The sequence below is a fragment of the Nyctereutes procyonoides genome, unplaced genomic scaffold, assembly GCF_905146905.1.
Source record: "Nyctereutes procyonoides isolate TBG_1078 unplaced genomic scaffold, NYPRO_anot_genome, whole genome shotgun sequence".
Classification (NCBI taxonomy): domain Eukaryota; kingdom Metazoa; phylum Chordata; class Mammalia; order Carnivora; family Canidae; genus Nyctereutes; species Nyctereutes procyonoides.
The window spans coordinates 8,749,906-8,774,231 of NW_026575128.1; the positions used below are offsets into that span (position 1 = coordinate 8,749,906).

Sequence of the window (24,326 nt, forward strand, 5' to 3'; positions counted from 1 at the left end):
AGGTGCATGTTTTTAAGCATCCAGGGAACGTTTGTTGAATGAATGAAGAATAAATGAGATAATGAACCTAAAGCACTAAACTCATAATTAATGATCAATTAATAATAGTTGACTCTAACTCCGGAGTCAGGAGTTGAGTGCTATAATGCTCTTCAATTCCTCCCTCCAAGATCCAGGATGGTTACTGTGAACTCTAGGATTCTAAGAGGGCTGGTTTCTCCTTCTGGTCCTCTATGTGTTCAAGTAAATAATTTAATTTCTCTGACCTTCTATTTCTCTGTAACAGTCTAAACAATGTCTACAAGCTATATCATGCTTAATGAAAAGGAATATTAGATGAAAAATGAGATTAATTCACAATAAGCACGTATTCAGGTATTACTTGAATAATTAATTTAAAAAGTAAATGTGCACATTTGTGGCCTGTCCCTCACTAAATTTAGCTATCTACATCACCCTCACCAAGCTTTGCTCTATTCTTTGTTTGTTTGGCTTGTTGGGTTTTTTTTTTCTTAATATTTATGTATTTACTTAGTTATTTGAGAGAGAGCACAAGTGGGGGTATAGTAGGGGAGAAGGAGAAGGAGAAGCAGACTCCCTGGTGAGCAGGGGAGCCCAATGCAGGCTCCATCCCAGGACCCTGGAATCATGACCTGAGGTAAAGACAGACACTTTTTCTTTTAAATAATAAATTTATTTTTTTATTGGTTTCAATTTGCCAATATACAGAATAACATCCAGTGCTCATCCCATCAAGTGCCCCCCGCAGTGCCCGCCACCCAGTCACCCCCACCCCCTGCCCTCCTCCCCTTCCACCACCCCTAATTCGTTTCCCAGAGTTAGGAGTTTCTCATGTTCAAAGACAGACACTTAACCAACCAAGTCAGCCCCACTTTGCCCTATTCTTGACCCTGTGACTGGCAAAAGGGATACAGAGTGCACAGTGTCACGGGGGACACAGACTTTCATGCCATTATGGGCATGACAAGAAACATTTCAGAAACAGGAATGACTCTGAGCCAGGCACTTTGCTAAGCACAACTGCATAGATGAACTTTTAGTCCTACTGACAACCACAAGAGATTTTCATTTACGGAAGAGAAATCAGGCTCATAATTGTGATTGGTTCAAGGTCACAATTTAGTAAACGGGGGACATGAATTCTTTTTTTTGTATATTTTTTTATTGGAGTTCGATTTGCCAACATATAGTATAACACCCAGTGCTCATCCCATCAAGTGCCCTCCTCAGTGCCTGTTACCCAGTCACTCCAACCCCCCGCCCACCTCACTTTCCACTACCCCTTGTTTATCTCCCAGAGTTAGGAGTCTCTCATGTTATGTCTCCCTCACTGATATTTCCCACTCATTTTCTCTCCTTTCCCCTTTATTCTCTTTCACTATTTTTTATATTCCCCGAATGAATGAGACCATATAATGTTTGTCCTTCTCCGATTAACTTACTTCACTCAGCATAATACCCTCCAGTTCCATCCACGTCTAAGCAAATGGTGGGTATTTGTCGTTTCTAATGGCTGAGTAATATTCCATTGTGTATATAGACCACATCTTCTTTATCCATTCATCTTTCGATGGACACCCTGACTCCTTCCACAGTTTGGCTATTGTGGTCATTGCTGCTATAAACATTGGGGTGTAGGGGGACATGAATTCTTATTAAGATCTGTCTATCCTCGGGGATCCCTGGGTGGCTCAGTGGTTTAGCACCTGCCTTTGGCCCAGGGATCCTGGAGTCCCGGGATCGAGTCCTGCGTCGGGCTCCCTGCATGGAGTCTGCTTCTGCCTCTGCCTGTGTCTCTGCCTCTCTCTCTCCGTCTCTCATGAATGAATAAATAATCTTTTTTAAAAGGAAGATAATAAGAATCCCTACTCAGTAGTGTCACAGTGAGGGTCATAGTGAGAATTAAATTGGACTTTGTATCTTAGAATAGAATCTGGAACAAAGTTCAACACGGTTTAAGTGTTTGCTATTGTAACAGAATCATTACAACCTCTGCAGCTGCCGAGCTGCGGTCATCATCTCCCCACAGCCATTCCTTTCTTAGGTCGTTCAGGTTGGGGACGGGAGGATGGGGGGGTAGACCTGAGAGGAACGCACAGATGAACCAGACTTCTCATTTCATTGCACTAGAACAGACTTACAAATATTGGTTTCTGCAACCACACCTGGCCCAGAGTAGTTGCTCAGAATGTTTGCTGAATGAATAAACAAATGTCTTCCTACCAAACCGCAAGCTCTTTAAAGGCAGGTACTGCTTCCTGGCTGTTGTGTTACTGGGACCAAGGACGGTGAGGCACCCAGCAGGCACAGAGATCATCCAACAAAGGAATGAAGAAATAAATAACTGCAGACAGAAAATCTTTAAGGGCGCAAAGGTGGCGCAGAAGTAGTCCTGCAGAAAGGTTGTCGCCGGTTTGAGGGAAGGAGGGAGAGTAGCAAGAGATGCGGCGGCCGAAGGTCTTCAACGTCAGGTCGGCCGCGCTCCCGCTTCGGGAATGGCTGAGCAGCCCGCGCACTCGGCGGCACGCCCCGCCCGCGCCCCGCCCAGCCCCGGCCAGCCCCGCCCACGCCCCGGCCAGCCCCGCCCACGCCCCGGCCAGCCCCGCCCAGCCCCGCCCCGCCCACGCCCCGCCCCCGCTGCTCACGTGACCGCGCGGCGGGCGTGCGGAGCGGCTGGCTGAGCTCGGCCGGCTAGCAGGGGCCATGGCGGGCGTGGTGGACTTCCAGGACGAGGAGCAGGTGAAGTCCTTCCTGGAGAACTTGGAGGTGGAGTGCAACTACCAGTGCTACCGCGAGAAGGACCCCGACGGTGAGTGCCGCCGGCGCACGCTGCGGACACGTGGGCAGGGGCGGGGGCCGCAGGGGTCGCGGGCCGCCTTTGCGGGAGATCGGAGGGGTCCCGGCCGGGGCTCGTGGGGTCGCGGTGGGACCCTGCCGACCTGTGTGTGTTGGAGAGGAAGGGGTTGGGTTCGTCGAGGACTTGGGGGCTCGCAGCTGGGGCGGCACCTCAGTGAGCCCACGAAACTCCCTCTTCTTCTGGAGCTTACATCCTGGTGGGGGAGAATTGGACAATAAACGTAAGGAAATGCATGGAATCGCGTGTTAGAAATTTCTGAGAGTAGTGCAGTGGGAACAAGGACTGACCCTATGGGGCGTTGAGGACGGCGATTTTAAATGGTGGCCACAGGGGGTCATTGAGAAGGTGGTGTGGGAACAAAGCCGTGAGGAAGGTCGGGAGACTTATGCTAGGCAGAGATAACAGCCAGTGCAAAGGCCCTGAGGCCTGAACGTGTCCCTTGTGTTCTGGAAACATTGAGTTGACTTGCGTGTGTTGGTGGCTGGGACGCCCAAGAGAGGCCGCCCAGAGCGGCCAGTACCTTTAGCTGGTTTTCTTCTTCCTACTTCATTTTTATACGGGGGAAAAAAATGGCACTGGCCTTCCCTTCTGATAGCCTGCAGCCTGTTTTCTAGATTAGGATGTAGCTATTTCTTGATGCTGACAGACTGACCAGGGTTGTTGTGCAGTGTGATGGCTGAGCCAGGGTGGCTCGGTCCTGGGAAGAGTGGGAGTCCCTAGGAGCAGGACAGCGAGGAAGGACTTGTGGGCGAGGGCGGAGAGCGGGGGGGCGGGGGGGGGGCAGACGAGGTCGGCTGAGTGGAGGCCAGTGCGGGAGAGGAGACGGCTGCCTTCTAGGTGCTGCGGAAGGCTGCGGTTAGAAATAAGGTTGAAGGGGATCCCTGGGTGGCGCAGCGGTTTGGCGCCTGCCTTTGGCCCAGGGCGCGATCCTGGAGACCGGGATCGAATCCCACGTCGGGCTTCTGGTGCATGGAGCCTGCTCCTCCCTCTGCCTGTGTCTCTGCCTCTCTCTCTCTCTCTCTCTCTCTCTGTGACTATCATAAATAAAATTAAAAAAAAATTTAAAATTTAAGAAATAAGGTTGAAGAGGGAACCCGGGCTGCAGTGTATCAGGTAAGGCATTTAGATTTCATTGTGTAGGCAGTGGAGAGCCTTAGGTGTTTTTTTTTTTTTTAAGATTTTATTTATTTATTCATGAGACCCAGAGAGAGAGAGACAGAGAGAGAGAGAGGCAGAGACACAGGCAGAGGGAGAAGCAGGCTCCACGCAGGGAGCCCGACTTGGGACTCGATCCTGGGTCTCCAGGGTCAGCCCTGGGCTGAAGGCGGCGCTAACCCGCTGAGCCACCGGCTGCCCGCGCTGCCCCCCTTAGGTGTTTTTGAGGAGAGACTTCGTGGTGCCGCCCGCAGGAGAGTGCGCTGAGTAGGGCCGCGGGGAGGAGGGCTGCAGCGCGTTCCCGGAGCTGTCTGTCGGGAGGCTGCAGTTCCGGTAGCTGCTATCCTTTGAAGCCTTCCTGACGCTCCCCAGAATCACTGAGATAGCTGCCTAAACCGACTGTTTGCATGCTCACTCCCTAAAAATCTGTTCTCTACCCTCAAACTGATAGTTACATTTTCATCTGTCCTATTAAATGCTATCTTATTCGATGTTTAAATGACAAGACAGCCTGTTTGTTGTTGTCAGTGCGGAGTGTACCCCCTCCAGCATTTTGTTCCATATTCATCCGGACGTATACAAACATACGCTGGAATAACCTTTTAAAATGCAAATTGAATCATATCACTGCTCTTCTTAAAACCCTCCAGTGGTTTGCCTTTGACCTGCAATAAAATCCTAAACCCTTCCTGTGTTCCACAACGCCCTGGTCCCTGCCTTTCTCTCCTCATTTCCTTTTTTTTTTTTTTTTTTTTTTAAGATTTTATTTATTTATACCTGAGAGGCAGAGAGAGAGGCACAGGCAGAGGAAGAAAGACAGGCAGAGGAAGAGACACAGGCAGAGGAAGAAGCAGGCTCCACGCAGGGAGCCCAATGCAGGACTCGATCCTAGAACCCCAGGATCACACCCTGAACGGAAGGCAGAAGCTCAACCACGGAGCCACCCCAGCGTCCCTCTCTCACTTCCTACCCGTTTCCATCTCCATCCACATTATTCCGTATTTGTACTAAGTTTATTCCCTCTTTGGGGCCTTTTAATTTATTGTTTCTTGTGCCTGAGACTTTCTGCCCCCTTCCATTTCATTATCTTTAAATAGCTAGTTCATTCTTGTTATTCACACATTTAAACTTACACATGGTCCTTAGGCCCTCCTTGATTGCCCAGTTTATGGTAATTATTCCCCCAGCGTGCACAACAAACTATCTCATCCTGTTTATATCAATCATATAACGTTTATTACTGTTGAAATGCGTCTTAAAAAAATAAATCTATCTTGCCCACCTATTTACTTATTTCTTCCCCCTCCTGTAGAATGTAATTTTTAGGAAAGCAAGTGACTGTATTCCTAGCATGTACAACAGTGTAAGGTACGCAGTTGCACATAGATGCTCAAACATTTGTTGAATGAAAGTGAATGAGATGAGTATTATTTGAGATGAAGAAAAAGGAACAGAGACAGAGGGGAGAGATTGGGAGGAGGCTCACTGGGACTAGAGACTGCCAAAGAGAGTCTGTTTCTAACTCTTTTAGTAGCTTCTATTCCTAGTCTGTCTTTGGACTTCTCATTCTCAGCCTGGCTGAGGAGTATAGTCATGGGAGCACCCCTTTCTTGCTACAACAGAGACTAGCCCATAGACCATTTTGGTTTCCAGTGTTTTATTGCTGAACTTCCTGGGAAGCCCCAACCAAAGGCAGCAAAGTTTCAATCATGGAAGTCTAAGTCTTTGGCCTTGGGTGACAGGGAACAGAAAGGCTCCACCACAGTGGCTGGTGAGTGGCAGAGCCAATAGAGCGGCCGTGGTCTCTCCAGCCTGTATGTGGCTCAGTCCCTGGCTGAGGGCAGATGACACCATTTGTAGGAATGGCTGGACACCACTTGCATTCTTTGTGGTGAGATCACCTTGCCACACCTCAGGAGAACAGAGGCTGGTCCTAAATGAAAGACACACTCTGGCCTGCCACACCTCAGCCCCCCTGACTGCTGTGCAGCAGCACCAGACATGAAGAGCAGCTCTTGCCTTTTCCTTACAGGATGCTATCGCCTGGTGGACTATTTGGAAGGGATCCAGAAGAATTTTGAGGAGGCTGCCAAGGTGCTAAAGTTCAACTGTGAAGAGAACAAACACAGCGATAGCTGCTACAAACTGGGGGCCTATTATGTGACGGGGAAAGGTAAGGAGGCGCCTGCTTTCTTTGGTCATTATCATGGATAGTAATGCTGGCATCACATCCTGTTCTTCATGCTGTGCCCTCTTCTCAGAAGGGTCCTCACAGGCCCTGGAGAAGCACGTTATAGGAAGATTTGGAGAGTTCTACAGAGGGATAGAGGGAAGAGCACAGCCTTCCAAGTCAGGCAGACCTTGGGGAACGCTAATAACAGTAGTAGGACATTGAGCCAGTCGCTTTAACTGTGCCTCCGTTATATCACATGTAAGATGCAGAAAAATACCACGTGCTTCATAGGGCTGGTGTGAGGATTAAATAAGGTAATGCAGATAAAGGCATCAGCATGTGCCTGGCACAGAGCAAGGGACCAATCATTATTTCACTACCATCTTATCATTTCGCCTCATGCCCTAATTGCAGTTATCACTGGAGTAGTGAGTAGAGTTTAAATTATCACTAAATAAGAACTTATTCCAACAAACTTATTTCACATAGTTTCTATAGGTCAGGAATTTGGGCTTGGCTTACCTATATGCCTCAGGTCTCTAATGAGGTTGCAGTTAAGACATTAACCAGGGAGCTAGAGCTATAGTCATTTGAAGGTTTGACTGGAGCTGGAGTTTCCAATTCTTTTTTTTTTTTTTTAAGATATTTATTTATTTATTCATGAGAGACGGGGGGGGGGGGGGGAGGGACATAGGCAGCGGGAAAAGCAGGCTCCATGCAGGGAGCCCGATGTGGGACTTCATCCCGGGTCTCCAGGATCACGCCCTGAGCTGAAGGTGAGCGCGTAACCACTGAGACACCCAGGCATCCCTGGAGTTTCCAATTCTAAGATGGTTCAGTCACATGGCTTGTTAGGAAAAGCCTTTCCAGCTATTATCGGGAGACCTCAGTTCCTTATGAGAGGGATCTCTCTGTTGGCTGCTTGTGTGTCATTATGACACAGCATCTGGTTTCCTCCATAGTGAGTGATCCAAAAGAGAGAGCATGATAGAATCCAGAATGTCTTTTATGACCTAACCTTAGAAGTCACATGTTTTTCATTTCTATCACAGTCTGTTTATTAGAAGTGAATCAGTAAGTCTAGCTCACACTAATAGAGAACTAACATCCTACCTCTTGAAGTAAGGGATATCGAAGAACTTATGGGCATATTACAAAAACACCACAAATAGGAAATATGATCTTTGACAGGCAGCTATTTTTTTGGTCACTACAGTATGAGCTTCTTGAGAATTATCACTCGTTCCCAGTGCCCAGCGAAGCCTGGTTAGGATATTCAGTGAGAACTTCATGAAGAGTGTGTTGTTTTAATTCTCTAGAGTTGTGTGAACTATTCCTGCTTTCACATAAGATGTGGGATCTATGGTAGTCTCTATTTTGAAGTTTAGCATTAACAGGAATATCAGCTTCCCTTGATGGAGCAGAGATACATTTTTTTGACCTAGTAGTTCTACTAGTACCCTATCCTAAGGAAATGACTGAAAATGCAAATAAAAGTTAATGTGAGGGACATCTGGGTAGCTCAGTCAGTTAAGCATCCACCTTGTGATTTCAGCTGAAGTCATGATCTCATGGGTTGTGAGATGGAGCCCCATGTGCAGCTCCACACTCAGTGGAGAGTCTGCTTGGAATTCTCTCTCCCTCTGGCCCTCCCCTGACTTGCGTACATGCACTCTTTCTCTCAAATAAGTGTGTGTGTGTGTGTGTGTGTGTGTGTGTGTATGTATATATATATATCTTAAAGGGGCACTTGGGTGGCTCAGTCAGTTAAGTGTCTGCCATCAGCTTAGGTCAATGTGGAAAGATTCCCTGGTCTTACTTATCTAGCAAAATTTTCTTTTCATTGACTTACAATTTACAAGTAATACATAAGTGCATTATATTAATGATTTAAAAAACCCCAAAACCTGTGTGCCAACAGTAGTAGCTTCATTAAATTATGTCCACTGGATGGAGTGTTATTTAGCCCATTAAAAAATAATGTTCCTAGAGAATTTTTGTAGCTATGGGGAAAAACTTACAAAATATGATATAAATTTTTTTTTTTAGTGAAGAAAGCCAAATACAAATTTATATATGTGGTTTGAACTCACCTATATGATGCAGCATGCAATACCAAAAATATTCTAGCTATTAAGTCTCTGGATTTGTGTCTTGGTAAAGTATTGGGTTCTTTCTGTCTTTATTCCTTTTTTTTTTTTTTTTAATCTCCACACCCAACTTGGGGCTCAAATTCACAAAAATGAGATCAAGAGTCACATGCTCTATGACTGAGCCAGCCAGGCCTCCCCACCCCCCTCCCTGCCTTTCTAAAAGTAATGTTTATACCATATTTTATGGTATTTCTTACAAGGACTTTGAGTTACTCATTGAAGTAGGGAAAACAAAAATGGCTCTACAGTGATTTTCTCTTATAAGACAAATTTATGTGATTACTGGTTGTACATTGAAGACTTTTTTCCTTCTTAAATGTTCCTTTATTGAGCACACTGTTACTACCTTCAGTGAAACAATGAATTAGATATGGACCAGGAGCAGGAAAGGACACCAATACCTGTTACACCTGGGAAAGCTTGATAAGCATCTTCAAAGAGACATATACAGTCCTGTGGGGGTTCAGTGCTGGAAGTGTGTGTTCAGTGCTGACGCAGGGGGTACTGTCACAGAGTAAGCATAGGCAGCATTGAAACTGAGACTTGAAGGACAGAGTGGAGTTTGTTTGGTGGAGATGGAATAGAGTCGTCTCAGGCAGAGACTGTGTCAAGGTGAAAGAACACAGAGTGTTTAGAGATTGGTAGTTAATCCTGTTAAACCGACATTCTTAAATAAATTTCTCTAGCTATTCAAACCATAGCAGTCACAGAAGATTCTGTAGCTGATCTTTGCTACTTAAGCCCTTTAGGAGTGCTGTTTAGCAAATCTTGGACCCTGACATGTCTAAAAGCCAAAACTGTGAGGCACCTGGGTGGCTTACTTGCTTAAGCATCTGACTCTTGATTTTGGCCCAGATCATGATCTCAGGGTTGTGAGATCAAGCCCCATGTCAGGCTCCACACTCATTGGGGAGTTTACTTGATTCTCTTTCCTCTGTCATTCTCCTCTGCCACTTGCCCCCACTGTCATGCATGTTCTCTCGCAAATAAATAAATATTTAAAAAATAAGAAAATAAGGAACTCCTGGGTGGTGCAGACTCTTGATTTTGGCTCAGGTCGTGATCTCCTGGGTCACAGGATAGAGCCCATGTTGGGCTTCATGCTTATTAGCATGGAGTCTGCTTAGGTTTCTCTCTCCCATGTGGTGGCTTAGTCAGTTGGGCATCCAACTCTTGGTTTTAGCTTAGGTCATGATCTCCAGGTTGTGGGATCAAGCCCCATGTCGAACTCTGTACTGTATGTGGGGCCTGCTTGGGATTCTCTCTCCCTCTGCCTGTGCTCCTCCCTGCCCACTCTCTCTTTCTGTGTCTAAAATAAATAAATAAATATTTTATAAATAAATAAGTAAATAAATGCCAAAACTGTTGACTTCCTCTGCCTAGTTCTGATCCAAAAATTTTCCACTCTTTTTGCTTTTGCCTTCTTTTCCTTAAAAAAAAAAAAAAAAAAAAAACCCACCTAGTGTCTTTTCTTGACACAGACTGGTTACTAAGGTAGCTCGGGGTAAGGGAAAGAGTCTGAGGCCAAAGAACCCACTTTTATTTTTTTATTTATTTTTATTTTTATTTTTTTTGAGATTTTATTTATTTATTCATAGAGACACAGATAGAGAGAGAGAGGCAGAGACACAGGCAGAGGGAGAAGCAGGCACCATGCAGGGAGCCTGATGTGGGACTCGATCCCGGGTCTTCAGGATTACACCGCGGGCTGCAGGCGGCGCTAAACCGCTGCGCCACCGGGGCTGCCCAGAACCCACTTTTAGAAGGTGTAACATCAAGCAAGACATTTTCCTTTTCTGAGCCACAAATTCTTTGTTGACAAAATTAGGGAATTTAGTCTGTTCATACCTTCCTTTCTGAACATCAAATGAGAACAGATGTGGCGGCTTTGTTAAATTGTAAAACGTTCTAGGTGGCTCGGTTGGTTAATCATCTGACTTCCACTAACATCATGATCTCAGAGTCCAGAGTTGGGCTCTGCCCTCAAAGAGGGAGTTTACTTGTTTACTTGTTCTCCCTTTTCCTGTGCCCCTCCCCCTGCTGTGCTCTCTCCCTCTGTCTCTCAAAAAAATAAGTAAAATCTTTAAAAAAAATTGTAAAACATTCTGTCAATGTGAACAGGTCTGACAGTTTGGTTGCTGCAAAAGTTACTTTGGATTGTATACCTAGGGTGTGCATACCTAAGGAATGTTTTGGCCAAATATTTTCATACTTGAAATCAGCCTTGAACTATTTTTTGAAGCAATCTAAATGTCCTATGAAAAGAAATAGTAGTTAACTCTGACACACAATTCTTTGAGGAAATATTATGCAGCCAGTAAAAGAGAAATTAAGAAGGGTTTCTAACAGGGAGTGAAGAAGGCTCATGGTTACCTGTGAAAACAGACCAAATTGGGGTGCGTGGGTGGCTCGGTCGGTAGAGCATGGGACCCTCATCTTGGGATTGTGGGTTCAAGCCCTGTGTTGAGTGTAGAGATTATTTAAAACAAAACAAAAAAGCAAAACCAAACTACGTAGCTAAGAGGAAATACACCAAAAATGAAGTAGTGGTATTCTTTAGGTCGTGCTAACAATGGATGATTTTTGTTTCTCTTCTATTTGATTAAGAACCCTCAATTTGGGGGCGCCTGGTAGCTCAGTCGTTTGGACATCTGACTCTTGGTTTTGGCCCAGGTCATGATCTTGGGGTTGTGGGATCAAGCCCCATGTGGGGCTCTGCGTTGGGCATAGAGCCTCTTGGGATTCTCTCTGTCTCCCTCTGCACCTCGCCCCGCTGCTTGTGTGTGCTGTCTCTCTCTTTCTCTCAAAGAAAAAAAAGTTTGCTCTTCTAAAAAGTGGAATTACTTTAGAGGACAAGATGAAAGTTCAGATTAAGTTGATGATAATGCAAACAAATCTTTAATCTAGACCATTCTTATATGCTTCAGACTACTCATAGCTGATGTTTATTAGACATTCCTTTTTTTTTATTATTAGACATTCCTACTTGGAGTCCTCATTGGCATCTCAAACTTAACAAATCAAATATGGAATTCTTTTTTTTTTTTTTTAAGATTTTGTTTATTTATTCATGAGAGACAGAGAGAGAGAGAGAGAGAGAGGCAGAGACACAGGCAGAGGGAGAAGCAGGCTCCATGCAATGAGCCCGACATGGGACTTGATCCTGGGTCTTCAGGATCAGGCCCTGGCTGAATGTGGCGCTAAACCGCTGAGCTACCTGGGTGGCCCCCAAATATGGAATTCTTAATTGTTTTCTTCTCCCCCACCCCCAATATATTATGTCCCTGTTATCTTCCAAGAGATAACCCTTAGCAAGTGTTATCTCTCTCTACCTAATAGCTCAGGGCCAGCTTATCGCCAAAATATGTCTCAAATCTGTCCTCTCTCCCTCTCCTCTTACCATTTTTTTTTTTATTGGAGTTCAATTTGCCAAAATACCAGCATATCACCCAGTGCTCATCCTGTCAAGGCCCCCGCTCAGTGCCCATCACACAGTCACCCCATTCCCCCACCCACCTCCCTTTCCACCACCCCTTGTTCGTTTCCCAGAGTTAGGTGTCTCTCATGTTGTCACCCTCACTGATATTTTCACTCATTTTCTCTCCTTTCCCCTTTATTCCCTTTCACTATTTTTTATATGTCCTCTTACCATTCTTAGGCAAGCCACTCTCCTCTCCTCCTTGGATTACAGTTAGGAGATTAATGCAAATCCCTGATCCTCTTTCCATAAGGCAACTAAAATGAACTTTTAAGAATATAAACCATGGACACCTCTTGGTACTGAGCTATAGTGGATGTGTTTGAAGGCAGCCAACCCACAGCCTATACTTTCTGTGGAAGTCTGAGCTGGCCTTTCTCCCATTGTGTTATAACCAAGTCTACCAACAACAGTCCCAATTCACCAGCTGCCCACCTTAACAGATTCAAGAACAAGGGGGAAGACAGTATAAAAATGAGGCGTTGCTTAGTAGAAGTTAAGGGGGACCTGAGAAAAGCTAAGAAGGAAGACTTTGCTGAAAAAGAAATGTAAGTTCATTTCTTGATAATGCTACTTCTCCACTGCAGGAAAACTATAACAACCAGGCATTGTAAATTGGTCTGTTGATAACATTGTCAAAGACAATAAATAGCAACAATTTGGAAAGCCACCTGCAGGCTACTCAAGATGCTAAGAAATTGCTTTCTGGGGAAACACAGCCCATATAGACATAATCTGGGCTGGTTTGATTCTAAAATTTGCATCCTTTTGGGGCAGAACTGTTCATAGTCCCATTCAATTGAATCTGCTTGAGCCCTCACTGACATTGCTTCTGGGATATCAGACAGACCAAGGCTGTGGTAGATAGAGGTGCTATCCTAGCATTCATTTCTCCATTGACATCTTCCCTTGCTCACATAAGTGAACAAGCTGTATGAGCTCTAGGAAACATTGTACAAAATAGTTCAGTTTTCTGAGACTTGGTTATCAAATATGTTGCATTTGACCCACTGTTGGCCCTTCTTGCAGTTCCTGATATGTCATCTTTAGCATGTGGTTACTTAGAAAAGCTTATCTGGATACTTTCAAATTTTTGTTGCAGCAAGGATCCTGCACTTCTCTAGATGCTATTGAGCAAATTCTTCCTACTTTAGTTCATCTCCTGCATTGTAGTGACCCAGAAGTATTAGCAGATACTAATGTTAGAACCATTTCTTACCATACTCATGGTCCAAATGAACAGATTGAAACGGTTGTGAAAAGAGGAGTTGTGCCCTAACATGTGAAGCTTCGAAGAGCTCCTAAATTGCTAATTGTGACCTCTGTGCTAAAAGCCATAGGAAGTATTATCACTGGGACAGATGAACAGACTTGTGTTGTAATAGGTGTTGGAGCACTTGCCATCTTTCCCAGCTTGTAATGAGTCCCCAAACTAATACTCAGAAGAAAGCAATGTGGACGGTGTGAAAGATGACATCTGGCTTCTAGGACCAGACACAGTAAGTTGTGAATCAAGGATTAATTCCATTTCTCATTGGCATTCTAAGGAAGACTTTAAGACACAAAAGGAAGGAGCCCCTGGGTGGCTGTCTCTTGGTTTTGGCTCAGGTCGTGATCTCAGGGTCATCAGATCAGATCTCAAATGGGGCTCCACATTTAGCATGGACTCCACTTGGGATTCTCTCCCTCTCCCCTAACTCACTTTCTTTCTCTCTAAAATAAGTAAACAAAATCTTTTTTTAAAAAAAAAGGCACAAAAGGAAGCTGTATGGACTGTGACCAACTATACAACCACTGAGCCACCCAGGCTGCCCATTTAGATATCTTTCAAGCTGCTAAGAAACTAGGTGAGATCGAGAAACTTAGTGTAATGGATTGAAGAATGTGGTGGTTTGAACAAAATTATAGCTCTACAAAACAATGACAATGAGTTGTATGCAAAGCTTCATTAAGCTTGATTGAGAAGTATTTTTCTGTAGAGGAAGAAGATCAAAATGTGCCAGAAACTACCTCTGAGGGGATCCCTCGGTGGCTCAGCAGTTTAGCTCCTGCCTTTGGCCCAGGGCGCGATCCTGGAGTCCCGGGATCGAGTTTCACGTCGGGCTCCCTGCATGGAGCCTGCTTCTCCCTCTGCCTGTGTCTCTGCCTCTCTCTGTCTCTCATGAATAAATAAATTAAAAAAAATCATACATTGTGTGGTTGTTAAATATCTGTTTCATTAGACTATAAGATGCACGAGGCTAAGGACAGTGTCTGTTTATTGTCCAGAACCTAATACAGTAATTGGCAAATAATTTGTATTCATTATACATTGAAATTAATGAACATTGAGCAAAGTGCTTATAACATCACATGTTCTTGCTGTAACCCATGAGGTAGCTATTACAATCTCCTTTTTACCTCCTTTAGGGGTATCCTGTCTCAGAAGATATCATTTGAACAAAAAATTCCAAGGCTAAAGGAACTGGAACGTTTGTGCATCATACTAGGCCACCTTCCTTTCGTGCTGCCTTACTTAGCTCAAAATATATGAACTTTATTCAGCAATTATTCTCTAACTTTGGCCTGAGACATTCAGGTTCTGCCCTGCCTTGGGTTTATTTTCTTTTCCCCTTTCCTTCCCCCCAGGTGGACTAACCCAGGACCTGAAAGCTGCCTCCAGTTGCTTTCTGATGGCGTGTGAGAAGCCTGGAAAGAAGTCTGTGGAGGCATGTCACAATGTCGGTCTCCTGGCACATGATGGACAGGTCAATGAGGACGGCCAGCCTGACCTGGAGAAGGCTAGAGACTACTACACAAGGGCCTGTGAAGGCCACTATGCCTCCAGCTGCTTCAATCTCAGTGCCATGTTCCTGCAGGGTGCCCCTGGCTTTCCCAAGGACATGGGCCTGGCATGTAAATACTCAATGAAAGCCTGTGACCTGGGCCATGTCTGGGCCTGTGCCAATGCCAGCCGCATGTACAGGCTAGGGGATGGTGTAGATAAAGATGAGGCCAAGGCCGAGGTACTAAAAGATCGGGCCCGGCAGCTGCACAAAGAACAGCAGAAAAATGTCCAGCCTTTGACCTTTGGGTAGTGTGGGCTATATTTCTAGGCAACAGACCGCTTGAGGCTGGCACCTCCTATGTCTTCTGCAGCCCTTGAAGGTTAACCTGCTGGAGCAGGAGGAAGACTTGGGACTTAATGTCAGTAGCTCTGGTTACAGAAGACCCATTGCCCCAGAGTGTCACCTACTGGGTTGTAGCCTAAAATGTTTATTTCAGTCAGTATGCTTTTTCTCCGTTGTGTTCTGTGAAGACACACACATTTATGGGATTTTCACTCTCAAAGTCTTACAGCTCAGTGAGAAACAGCAACCTAGAGAGCCATAGAGATTGTGGGGAGTATGGAGGGGAGAAAAAGCTGGAAGTTGGAAAAATCAGCAGCCACTGGTGCCTGAGGGAATCAGATGTTAGTATTATTATTTTAGTTGGGAGGGCTTGAAAATCAAAGTATCTTGGTTTACATAAATAGAGGGCTTGAGGCGCTAAGAACAAGTCAAATAGTCACGACTGCCACCCTCTGGCTTCTGTAATCATTGGTGTCGGCTTCCTTTTTGCCTTTAGTCAGATCCTCAGTAAATTCATAGAGATTGGGAGGGATGTGCAACATAAAAGTTAGCGGTCGTTTGTGTCAGGATTGCCAAAGAGGATGAAATACAAGCCTTCCCTTAGTTTTGCAATTTGCAGCTGACGGCATCTCCAGTCCACTTCCCCTGGCATTGCTCATCAACCTGAAGGATGATTCTCAAGGCAGCTTCCACTAGGGATTTGTAAGCAAGGGTTTTGTGACACATTTTGTCCCTTGGAACTGAGCCTTTTTAACTGTCCCTGTGAATAAACTATTTTGATCGATTAGTCATCTGTGTTATTAGTTTCTCTCCAGATTCTGGATAGGGTGGAGATTATGTTCTTCATGGTTCTGCTTTTTCTTTTAAAAATTTGCTTTTTAAATTAACGTCCTGGGATCCCTGGGTGGCGCAGTGGTTTAGCGCCTGCCTTTGGCCCAGGGCGCAGTCCTGGAGACCCGGGATCGAATCCCACGTCGGGCTCCCGGTGCATGGAGCCTGCTTCTCCCTCTGCCTATGTCTCTGTCTCTCTCTCTCTCTCTGTGTGTGACCATCATAAATAAATTTAAAAAATTTTTAAATAAATAAATAAATAAATGAATAAATAAATAAATTTACTTCCTAACATGTCACTAGGGGGCGATCTTGTCATTTTCCTGCAATAGCAGGTCTGCTCTCACCACCTACTATTTCCCCGCCTTCCAGTTGTGCAGCTGTCCTAGGAGGAAGGCTTGCTGTGTGGATGAAGGTTTGTAAGCACAGCCTGCCAGCTTCTCAAGTTGGTAGAAGAGAGGGACTTTCCCAGGAGCGGACAAGAAATTTTAAAAAGTGAGTTTATGTTTTAAATGTGAAGTAGCTTTTGTGTAATGTTTACTTATTTATTTATTTTTATTTATGATAGTCACAGAGAGAGAGGCAGAGACACAGGCAGAGGGAGAAGCAGGCTCCATGCGCCGGGAGCCCGATGTGGGATTCGATCCCAGGTCTCCAGGATAGCGCCCTGGGCCAAAGGCAGGCGCCAAACCGCTGCGCCACCCAGGGATCCCTGTGTAATGTTTAAAATAATCTCTGTAAGCCAATAAACATGATGCTCAGCATCACTACTAATTAGGGAAATGCAAATCAAAAGCACAATGAGATAATTACCCCACACCTGTCAGGATGGCTGTTATGTGTGTATATATATATTTTTAAAAGACAAGCATTGGCAAAGATGGGGAGAAATTAAACCTTATACATTGTTGGTGGGAGTGTAAAAACATAGCCACTATGGGAAACAATATAGTGGTTCCTCAAAAAATTAAACATAGAATGGCCATAGGACCCAACAATTCCATTTATGGGTACACCTGTGTTCATAGCAGCATTCACAATTGTCAAAAGGCAGAAGCAATCCAAAGGTCTATCAGTGGGTGAGTGGATAAACAGTATGTTTATACATACAATGAAATATCACTCGGCCTTAAAAGGAAGGAAAATCTGACACATGCTATAACTTGGATGAACCTAAAAGACACACTAAGGGAAATATCCATCACAAAAAGACATAGTGTGTGAAACATTTACACAAGGTGTCTAAACTCAGAGTAGATAGAATGGTGATTGCCACAGGCTAGGGGGAGGGGAAAATGCAGATTTATTTAATGGGTATAGAGTTTGAATTTTGCAAGATGAAAAAGTTCTGAAAATTACTTGCACAAAAATGCGAAAGGTTTTTTTTTTTTCTAAAGTTTTTATTTATTCATGAGAGACAGAGAGGTAGAGACACAGGCAGAGGGAGAAGCAGGCTCCATGCAGGGAGCCCGATGTGGGACTCGATCCCAGGACTCCAGGATCATGCCATGAGCCAAAGGCAAATAGATGCTCAACCTCTGAGCCACTCAGGCTCCCGAAAATGTGAAAGTTCTTAACACTACTGAACTGTGCATTTAAAAATGATTAAGATGGTAAATTTTATGTATATTTTACCACAATTTTTAAAAATGTAAACATTGAATTTTTTTAAAAATGCAAGGTTTGAAGTTTTTGTTTATAAAAGGAGTATGTTTTCATGAAATACAACATGGATTGGGACATGGCAGAGAAAACAATTCTTGCAGTCCTGTACAACCTGCTAGCATTCTTTGGCTAGAATGCACCACCAATGTGGTGCTTAATACTTTTTAAAGAATCACATCTTTTCAATTAAATCATTAGGTTTGTAATTTTGAAGAGTTAATTTGATTTTTGGTGGCAGATTTGCTGGGTTATTTTTTTATGGAGCAGTTCCTGCCTGGGACCCAAGGTGCCTGCCTTCTTTGGATCATATATTGAGATGGGACTGGAAACAATGGTTTAGCATTAACAGTTTCAAAATGTAACATTTCACAAAAGTTATTAAAATGTAAAGACTAATAATTTACTGTCCAGAAAGGTTGCTCTGGGAAGGAATGGGTAAGAGCCAGCATGGTTGAGTTTTTCACTTGTGCAGCCTTTGAGACAAGGTTTGAAAGTGGGTTTTCAGATTCTAGTCACAGCAAGCGACTCATTACTGTGTCCTCTGGCTAGCAGGCATTTGAATCATCATTAGCAACTACTTCTGATGTTTTTCCTCGGTGCCAGGCTTGGGCTGGATAGTCTAATGAAGAAGTTGTTTCATATAATTGACTAGTGGTTTGTGTTCTCATTAGTGTTCTCACTAAATTTCACAGTGCAGTGCTCAGCGTTATGAGAAGGGGAAGCAAGAGTCTCAGAGAAGGAGGGGAAGACCGGAGGGTCTGGTGATTGGGGTTTCATCTTGTGGGTCATGCAGAGTCACTGAAGGGTTAGGGGCAGGAAATTAGATCACCCTAGTGGGGAAGGTAGACTGGAGAGCAATGTGGGGGTGGGAAGATGGTGGAATCAAGCTTGGGGTTAAAAAAAGAACCCAAACTCCTAGCCTGGGCACTTGTGTGGGCAGAGAGTGCCATTCATATGGATTTGGAGCCTGTGAATGGGGTTGGGGACAAAAACTTTTTTTGAACTGTTTGGTTCAAATTTTGAACTGTTTGATTTCTTAATTTAGAAATTTCATTTTAATTTGTTGAAGTTTTATGAAATTGCTTGAAAAAATTTTAAGAGGTAGGGGTCCCTGAGTGGCTCATTTAGTTAAGCATCTGACTCGATTTTGGCTCAGGTCATGATCTGGGAATCATAAGATTAAGCCCCCCCCATCAGGCTCTGTGCTCTGTGGGGACACTGCTTGAGATTCTCTTTCCCCCTTTGTCTCTTCCTCTGCTCTCTTTTTAAAACCTTTTCCCTGGGATCCCTGGGTGGTGCAGCGGTTTGGCACCTGCCTTTGGCCCAGGGTGTGATCCTGGAGACCCGGGATCGAATCCCATGTCGGGCTCCCGGTGCATGGAGCCTGCTTCTCCCTCTGCCTGTGTCTCTGCCTCTGTGTGTGTGTGTGTGTGTGTGTGTGTGTGTGTGACTATCATAAATAAATAAAAATTAAAAAAATCTTTTCTCTCTTTTTAAAATAAATAAATTAAAATCTTTTCCCGTCTCTCTTTTTAAAATAAATAAATTAAAATCTTTTCCCCTCTCTTTTTTTAAAATAAATCTTAGGAAAAAAAAATTATCTTCCTCTGCCCCTCCCCAGCTTTCTCTCTCCCTCTCTTAAAAAAAAATTGAGAGGTAACATGGGAGAGGGACAATGCCTAGATTTCAGATGCTACAGATATGGGCAACTCTGGATTCGTCAAAGGCATACTAAGCATGAGTGATTAGGGCACCTAACAAAGAATGAGAAAATATAAATTAATGCAATTATTTTTATATTTTGTATTTTATTTGTACATGTATTATGTACAAATCACTTTGTAGGGAAAAGTGAAAACTTTTTTCACTTCCTGACATTGATTTTACACTTTAGATTTCTCATTTTAAATTCTTTATTAGGGGACGCCTGGGTGGCTCAGCAGTTGGGCATCTGCCTTAGGCTCAGGGCGTGATCCAAGAGTCCCAGGATCGAGTCCCACATCATGTTCCCTTCATGGAGCCTGCTTCTCCACTTCTTATGTCTCTGCCTCTCTGTGTGTCTCTCATGAGACAAATAAATAAATCATAAATAAATAAATAAATTCTTTATTAATATTGGCAGGATGGGGGTACTAGTCTTTTGGAAGTTCTTCGGTCTAAAGGTTTTTTGTTTTGTTTTTAAGATTTTTTAATTTGTTCATTTGAGAGAGCACAAGCAGAGGGAGAGGCAAAGTAGACCAGGACCTGGAGATCACGACCCGAGCTGAAGGCAGAGAGTTAACTATCTGAGCCACCCAGGTGCCCCGTTAGGTCTAAAGGTCTTAATTTGGATTCTGATCTGGATTTTTGCCTTTTATTGACTTTGTGACCTTGCACAAGTTATCTGACCTCTGAGTCTTGGTTTTGTCACCTATCACATGGGGATAGCAATGCCTTCTAGGGTTGTTAGAATTAAATAGGAGCTCTCTCTCTCTCTCTTTTTTTTCTTTTAAAGATTTAGTGTGCACAAGCAGGGGGAATGGCAGGAAGAGGGAGAAGCAGGCTCCCCGCTGAGCATACCCATGCAGAGCTGGATCCCAGGACTCTGTCATTATGACCTGAGCTGAAGGCAGATGCTCAAACAGCTGAGCTACCCAGGTGACCCTAAATAGGCGGTCTTATCAAAGAATGAAAAATTTTAAAGATTTTTATGGGACCATATTTTATAATTAGATAATTGTTTTCTTTCCATGTGGCGGTGTTAACTTGTGAGGGAGTCTAGCTTTTAAGACAGCCTGCCTTTGCTGCCATTCTTTTAATATCCAGGGAGCTGATGGTGAGGCTCTCCAGAGGTATTCAGGGCATAAAACAGCTGCTGGAGACGGGCCTGGAGAAGAGGTGGGGGTGGGACCTGCCTCCTGCCTCCTCCTCCTCCTCTATTGCCCCAGTGGAGAGTCAGTGAGAAGACTTGCACCTGCTGGGATCCAGAGTGGAAACTATTCCCAGCTGGTGCCCCTCCCCAGGCTTTAGGAATGGTGATTGTATTACAGTTTATAAATCAGGCCTCCCCACTGTCTAAAGGGGAAAGGCCAAAATTCTTTGCCTAACATATAAGTCTCCCCACCCCCATGATACAGTCCCTGCCTCCATATTTAGCTCCATCTTCTTCCTAGCTTGGGAGCTGCTTGTAGTCTCTGTACTACTGCCAAACAAAAAAGGAAAAAGAGAAAAATGAAAGAAAAAAGTGACAACAAAACACCCAGGCTGTTTCTTACTGCCATGCGTTTATGATCCTGGCTGCTCTCTCTGGAATGCCCTTTTACCTTTTATTTTTTATTCTTATTTATTTTATCACCCCTTCCAAGTCCTGATCCCCACCCCTGACTGCCCAACATTGAGGATGGAGAGCAAGGGTCCCTGCCTCATTCTACTCTCTAAGTAGAATACTCTTCATCTTTAATAGTCTGGAAACAAAAAAAAAAAAAAAATAGTCTGGAAACATTCCCTTCACCACTTAGACTGGTTAAAGGCTTTCTCTGCCCTGAATTTCATCCGTCACAGTGCTGATCACTGTATTCTACATCCGTGTGTTGATGGTCTCCGCTTTTCACAAGACTATGAGTTCCTGGAGAATAGGGACTTGATTGGCCTCATCTCTATCCTCAGTGCCCAGAATGAGTCTGGGCACATGCTAGACCATCTCAGCTGCTTGCTGAGATGAACAGCACAGTGGGCACCCAAGCATTCTCCGACCACAAATCAGGCCCAGGCTCATCTTTGTATCTAGGAACCGGTGTAAGCCACAGGGGTGCCCTGTTTTTGAAGCTGCTTATCAAGAAAAGTTCCTGTCTAAGCTGGAATTGACACATGATAGCTTAGTACTTTTGGGGGGGCTGTGTTCAGGAGGGTGTCTTTTTGTTTTCTTTATTTTCTTTATTTTTTTTTTAAGACTTCTTATTTTAGAGCACAAGCAGGAGGGGCAGAGAGAGGGAGAGAGAATCCCAAGCAGACTCCCCGCTGAGCATGGAGCCCAAAATGGGGCTCAATCCCGAGATCATGACCTGAGAGGAAAATCAAGAGTCAGTCAACTGACTCAGTCACCCAGCCGCCCCAAAAATCTGGTTTTTAAATAAGTAAAGCCCAGGAGATTCTTGCACATACTAAAGCAGATGATCCACTCACGTAGTTTATGGTCCTAGCTCCTTGGTTTGGCACTACAACCCTCTGGAGTCTCGGCTCCACAGCTTCAGGGCTTTGTTTTGTTTTGTTTAAGGTTTCATTTATTTATTTGACAGAGGGAAAGCACACGCAGGGGGAGCAGCAGAGGGAGGAGGGGAAGCAGGCTTTCCATGGAGCAGGGAGCTGGATGTGGGGCTCCATCTTCCATGACCTGGGACTGTGACCTGAGCTGAATGCAGACGCTTAACCAACTGAGCACCCAAGTGCCCTCTCAGCTTTTTATGCAGCAGTTCCACCAAAACATCTGCTATCTTTCCCCCCTTGATACAAGCCTAGGCCATTCCTAATAGTCCTTCCAAACTCAGCCCAAACATCACTACCTCCAGGAAACCCTCCTTGATCCCCAGGGTCTGTGGTGCTCTGACAATGCTTGTACTTCTCGTTTTTTTTTCACTGGGTTTGGGACAGACTATAAGTGCTTCAGGGGTACAGGGATTATGTCTGACTCATCACTATTCCCAGTCCCTAACTCAAAATCTAGTATAGATAAAGTACATAAAAAATCTTTACTAAAGGAAGGGGAAGGGACTCTGGGGCACAAATTCTATCATTCAGTGGATCCATTGAACACTGAAAAGGTAGCAATTTGGAGAAGAATATGGATTTAAATAATTTCTCTGCCATATATAAATGTGTTATGCTACCTCTCTGAGCCTCTTTTTCCTTATCATTGAAGTAGGAATAATGTTTACTTTTCAGGACTAATGTGAAGGCTGAAGAGTTAAATGAGATAAAGTAAGGGACATGCTTAGTTCAATGCCCGGCATATTATAATTGTGTAATAAATCACTGGAAGACTATTTTCTGGAAGTGGAGCCAGACTTGTTCTGTACAGTTCCAGAGAGCAAAACTAGTCCTGGTGGATGGAAGCCTCAGGAGGAGGTGAGCTTCCTATCGGAAGGTTATGCAAACCAAGAGGAGATGCCCACCTGTCACGGTGGTTGGAGAAGAAAAGGATTCTTCATGAAGATTGGGGTCAGGGGTGAGTGTGGTGAAAGATGGGCGCCCTATAAGGCATTTCCATTCAGTGCCCTCCATAATTCATTACCCAATCATTTTTTTAAGATTTTATTTATTTATTCACGAGAGACACAGGGAGAGAGAGGCAGAGGGAGAAGCAGGCTCCATGCAGGGAACCTGATGCGGGACTCGATCCTGGGACTCCAGGATATGCCCTGGGTCGAAGCCAGACACTCAACTGCTGAGCCACGCAGGCATCCCAATTCATTACCCATTCAATCAGCATTGAGAATGAGCTGAATGTGACAGGTTCTTTGTCATTTAGGAGCTCACATCTACTATGTACCAGATGCTCTAATCCTCTCAGCAGCCCTCTGAGGAGCTCTCAGACAAAGAAACTGAGGCTCACATAGACAAAGTGATTTGTAAAGAGACACAGACCCAGAAAGTAGCACAGCTGGGATTAAACTGGAGTCCTGCCTGTCTCCTGACCCTTTTCCCCACTTCCTGAGGCTGCCTGTTATCCAAAGGTTGAAAACTCTTTGCAATCTCTAGTAGATCTCCAAACACCACCCAGGGCTCATCTGGGCACCAATTAGATGCCAATGAACAAGAGTTAAAAGGCTGAAGTCAGCTCTAGGAAGACGTGGTCTCCCTGCAGAATGCTCTGTGCCCCAAGGTTCTCTCCAGTCGGGGCCATGTGGAAAGCCCAGGAGAACTTGCTGAGGTCAGATCTCACTGCTCACATAACCAACCAAGCTGCCTGGGCCAGGGCTTTCTGAGGGAACTTGAAACCCAGCTGAATTCCATCAGCTCCAAGAATAGCAGCTGACCCTACCCTCCCTGGGCCAATGGCCTTCAGTCAGGTTTTAGGAGGTCCCAGCAGACACCAGACGGTGGCAGCACGCTTGGACCGTGAAGCAGCACTAGACTAGAGTAATTACAGCTATATTCACTAAGGGCCCACTGTGTGCAGGGCACCTCCTGGAGGAGGGGACATCCAGGGATGTCTACGAAGTATGGAACCCATTTTTCAGATGAGGAAATTAGAGGCTCAGAGATACTGAGAAATTGCCCAAGATCACAACAGTATGTAGCAGAGCAGGATTCAAACCTATGCCAGTGACCCTGCTTTTGTGAAGAGAGAAGAGTATTCTTGAGGCCGGAGAATCTTGGGAAGAGATGACAAATTGCATTAGCTTTCAAAGTGATATTACTCCAGCAGGGTGGGGCCCAGGCACTTAGAACCACAAGGTCGGAGAGGCAGTAGAGATGATGGAGAGGATCTCCATTTGCTTGAACAATGGTTTCCTCATCTATAAAATGAGAATCACACCCATATGACAGGTGGAAAAGAATAAGCATAGACTTTGAGCCAGGTAGATGTGGATCAGAATCCTGACTGTGGCATTTTCTAACTATGAAACCCTGAACAAATCACATCAGTGCCTCTGGACTGTTCCCTTATTCATTTGTTCCACAAGTGGCTTTTGAACACCTGAATATGTGCCAGGTGTTACTCTAGCAGTTGGGGATATGTCATAAAGAAAAAAAGACAAAAATCAATACCCCTGTCAAACTTAAATTCTAGAGTTCTGAAAAATATTTCATTAAATTGTCATGAGGATCAAACCAAGGAATGTACAATGGTATATAATGTGTCTGGTAATGTAATGGTGTCTGGTGAATCTGTTTGATTTTTTAA

The 24,326-nt window shown here is 44.5% G+C and overlaps 1 protein-coding gene and 1 pseudogene across 1 annotated transcript; both read left to right on the plus strand.

Moving 5' to 3' along the window:
* Positions 1–2,677: 2,677 nt before the first annotated feature.
* Positions 2,678–15,734, plus strand: LOC129520479 (cytochrome c oxidase assembly factor 7). Its single transcript, XM_055341480.1, has 3 exons — positions 2,678–2,830; positions 6,066–6,206; positions 14,466–15,734. Exons 1-3 carry the CDS (start codon positions 2,725–2,727, stop codon positions 14,912–14,914), a joined length of 696 nt encoding a protein of 231 aa, XP_055197455.1. The 5' UTR covers positions 2,678–2,724; the 3' UTR covers positions 14,915–15,734.
* Positions 10,725–13,926, plus strand: LOC129520439 (importin subunit alpha-1-like; annotated as a pseudogene).
* Positions 15,735–24,326: the final 8,592 nt, after the last annotated feature.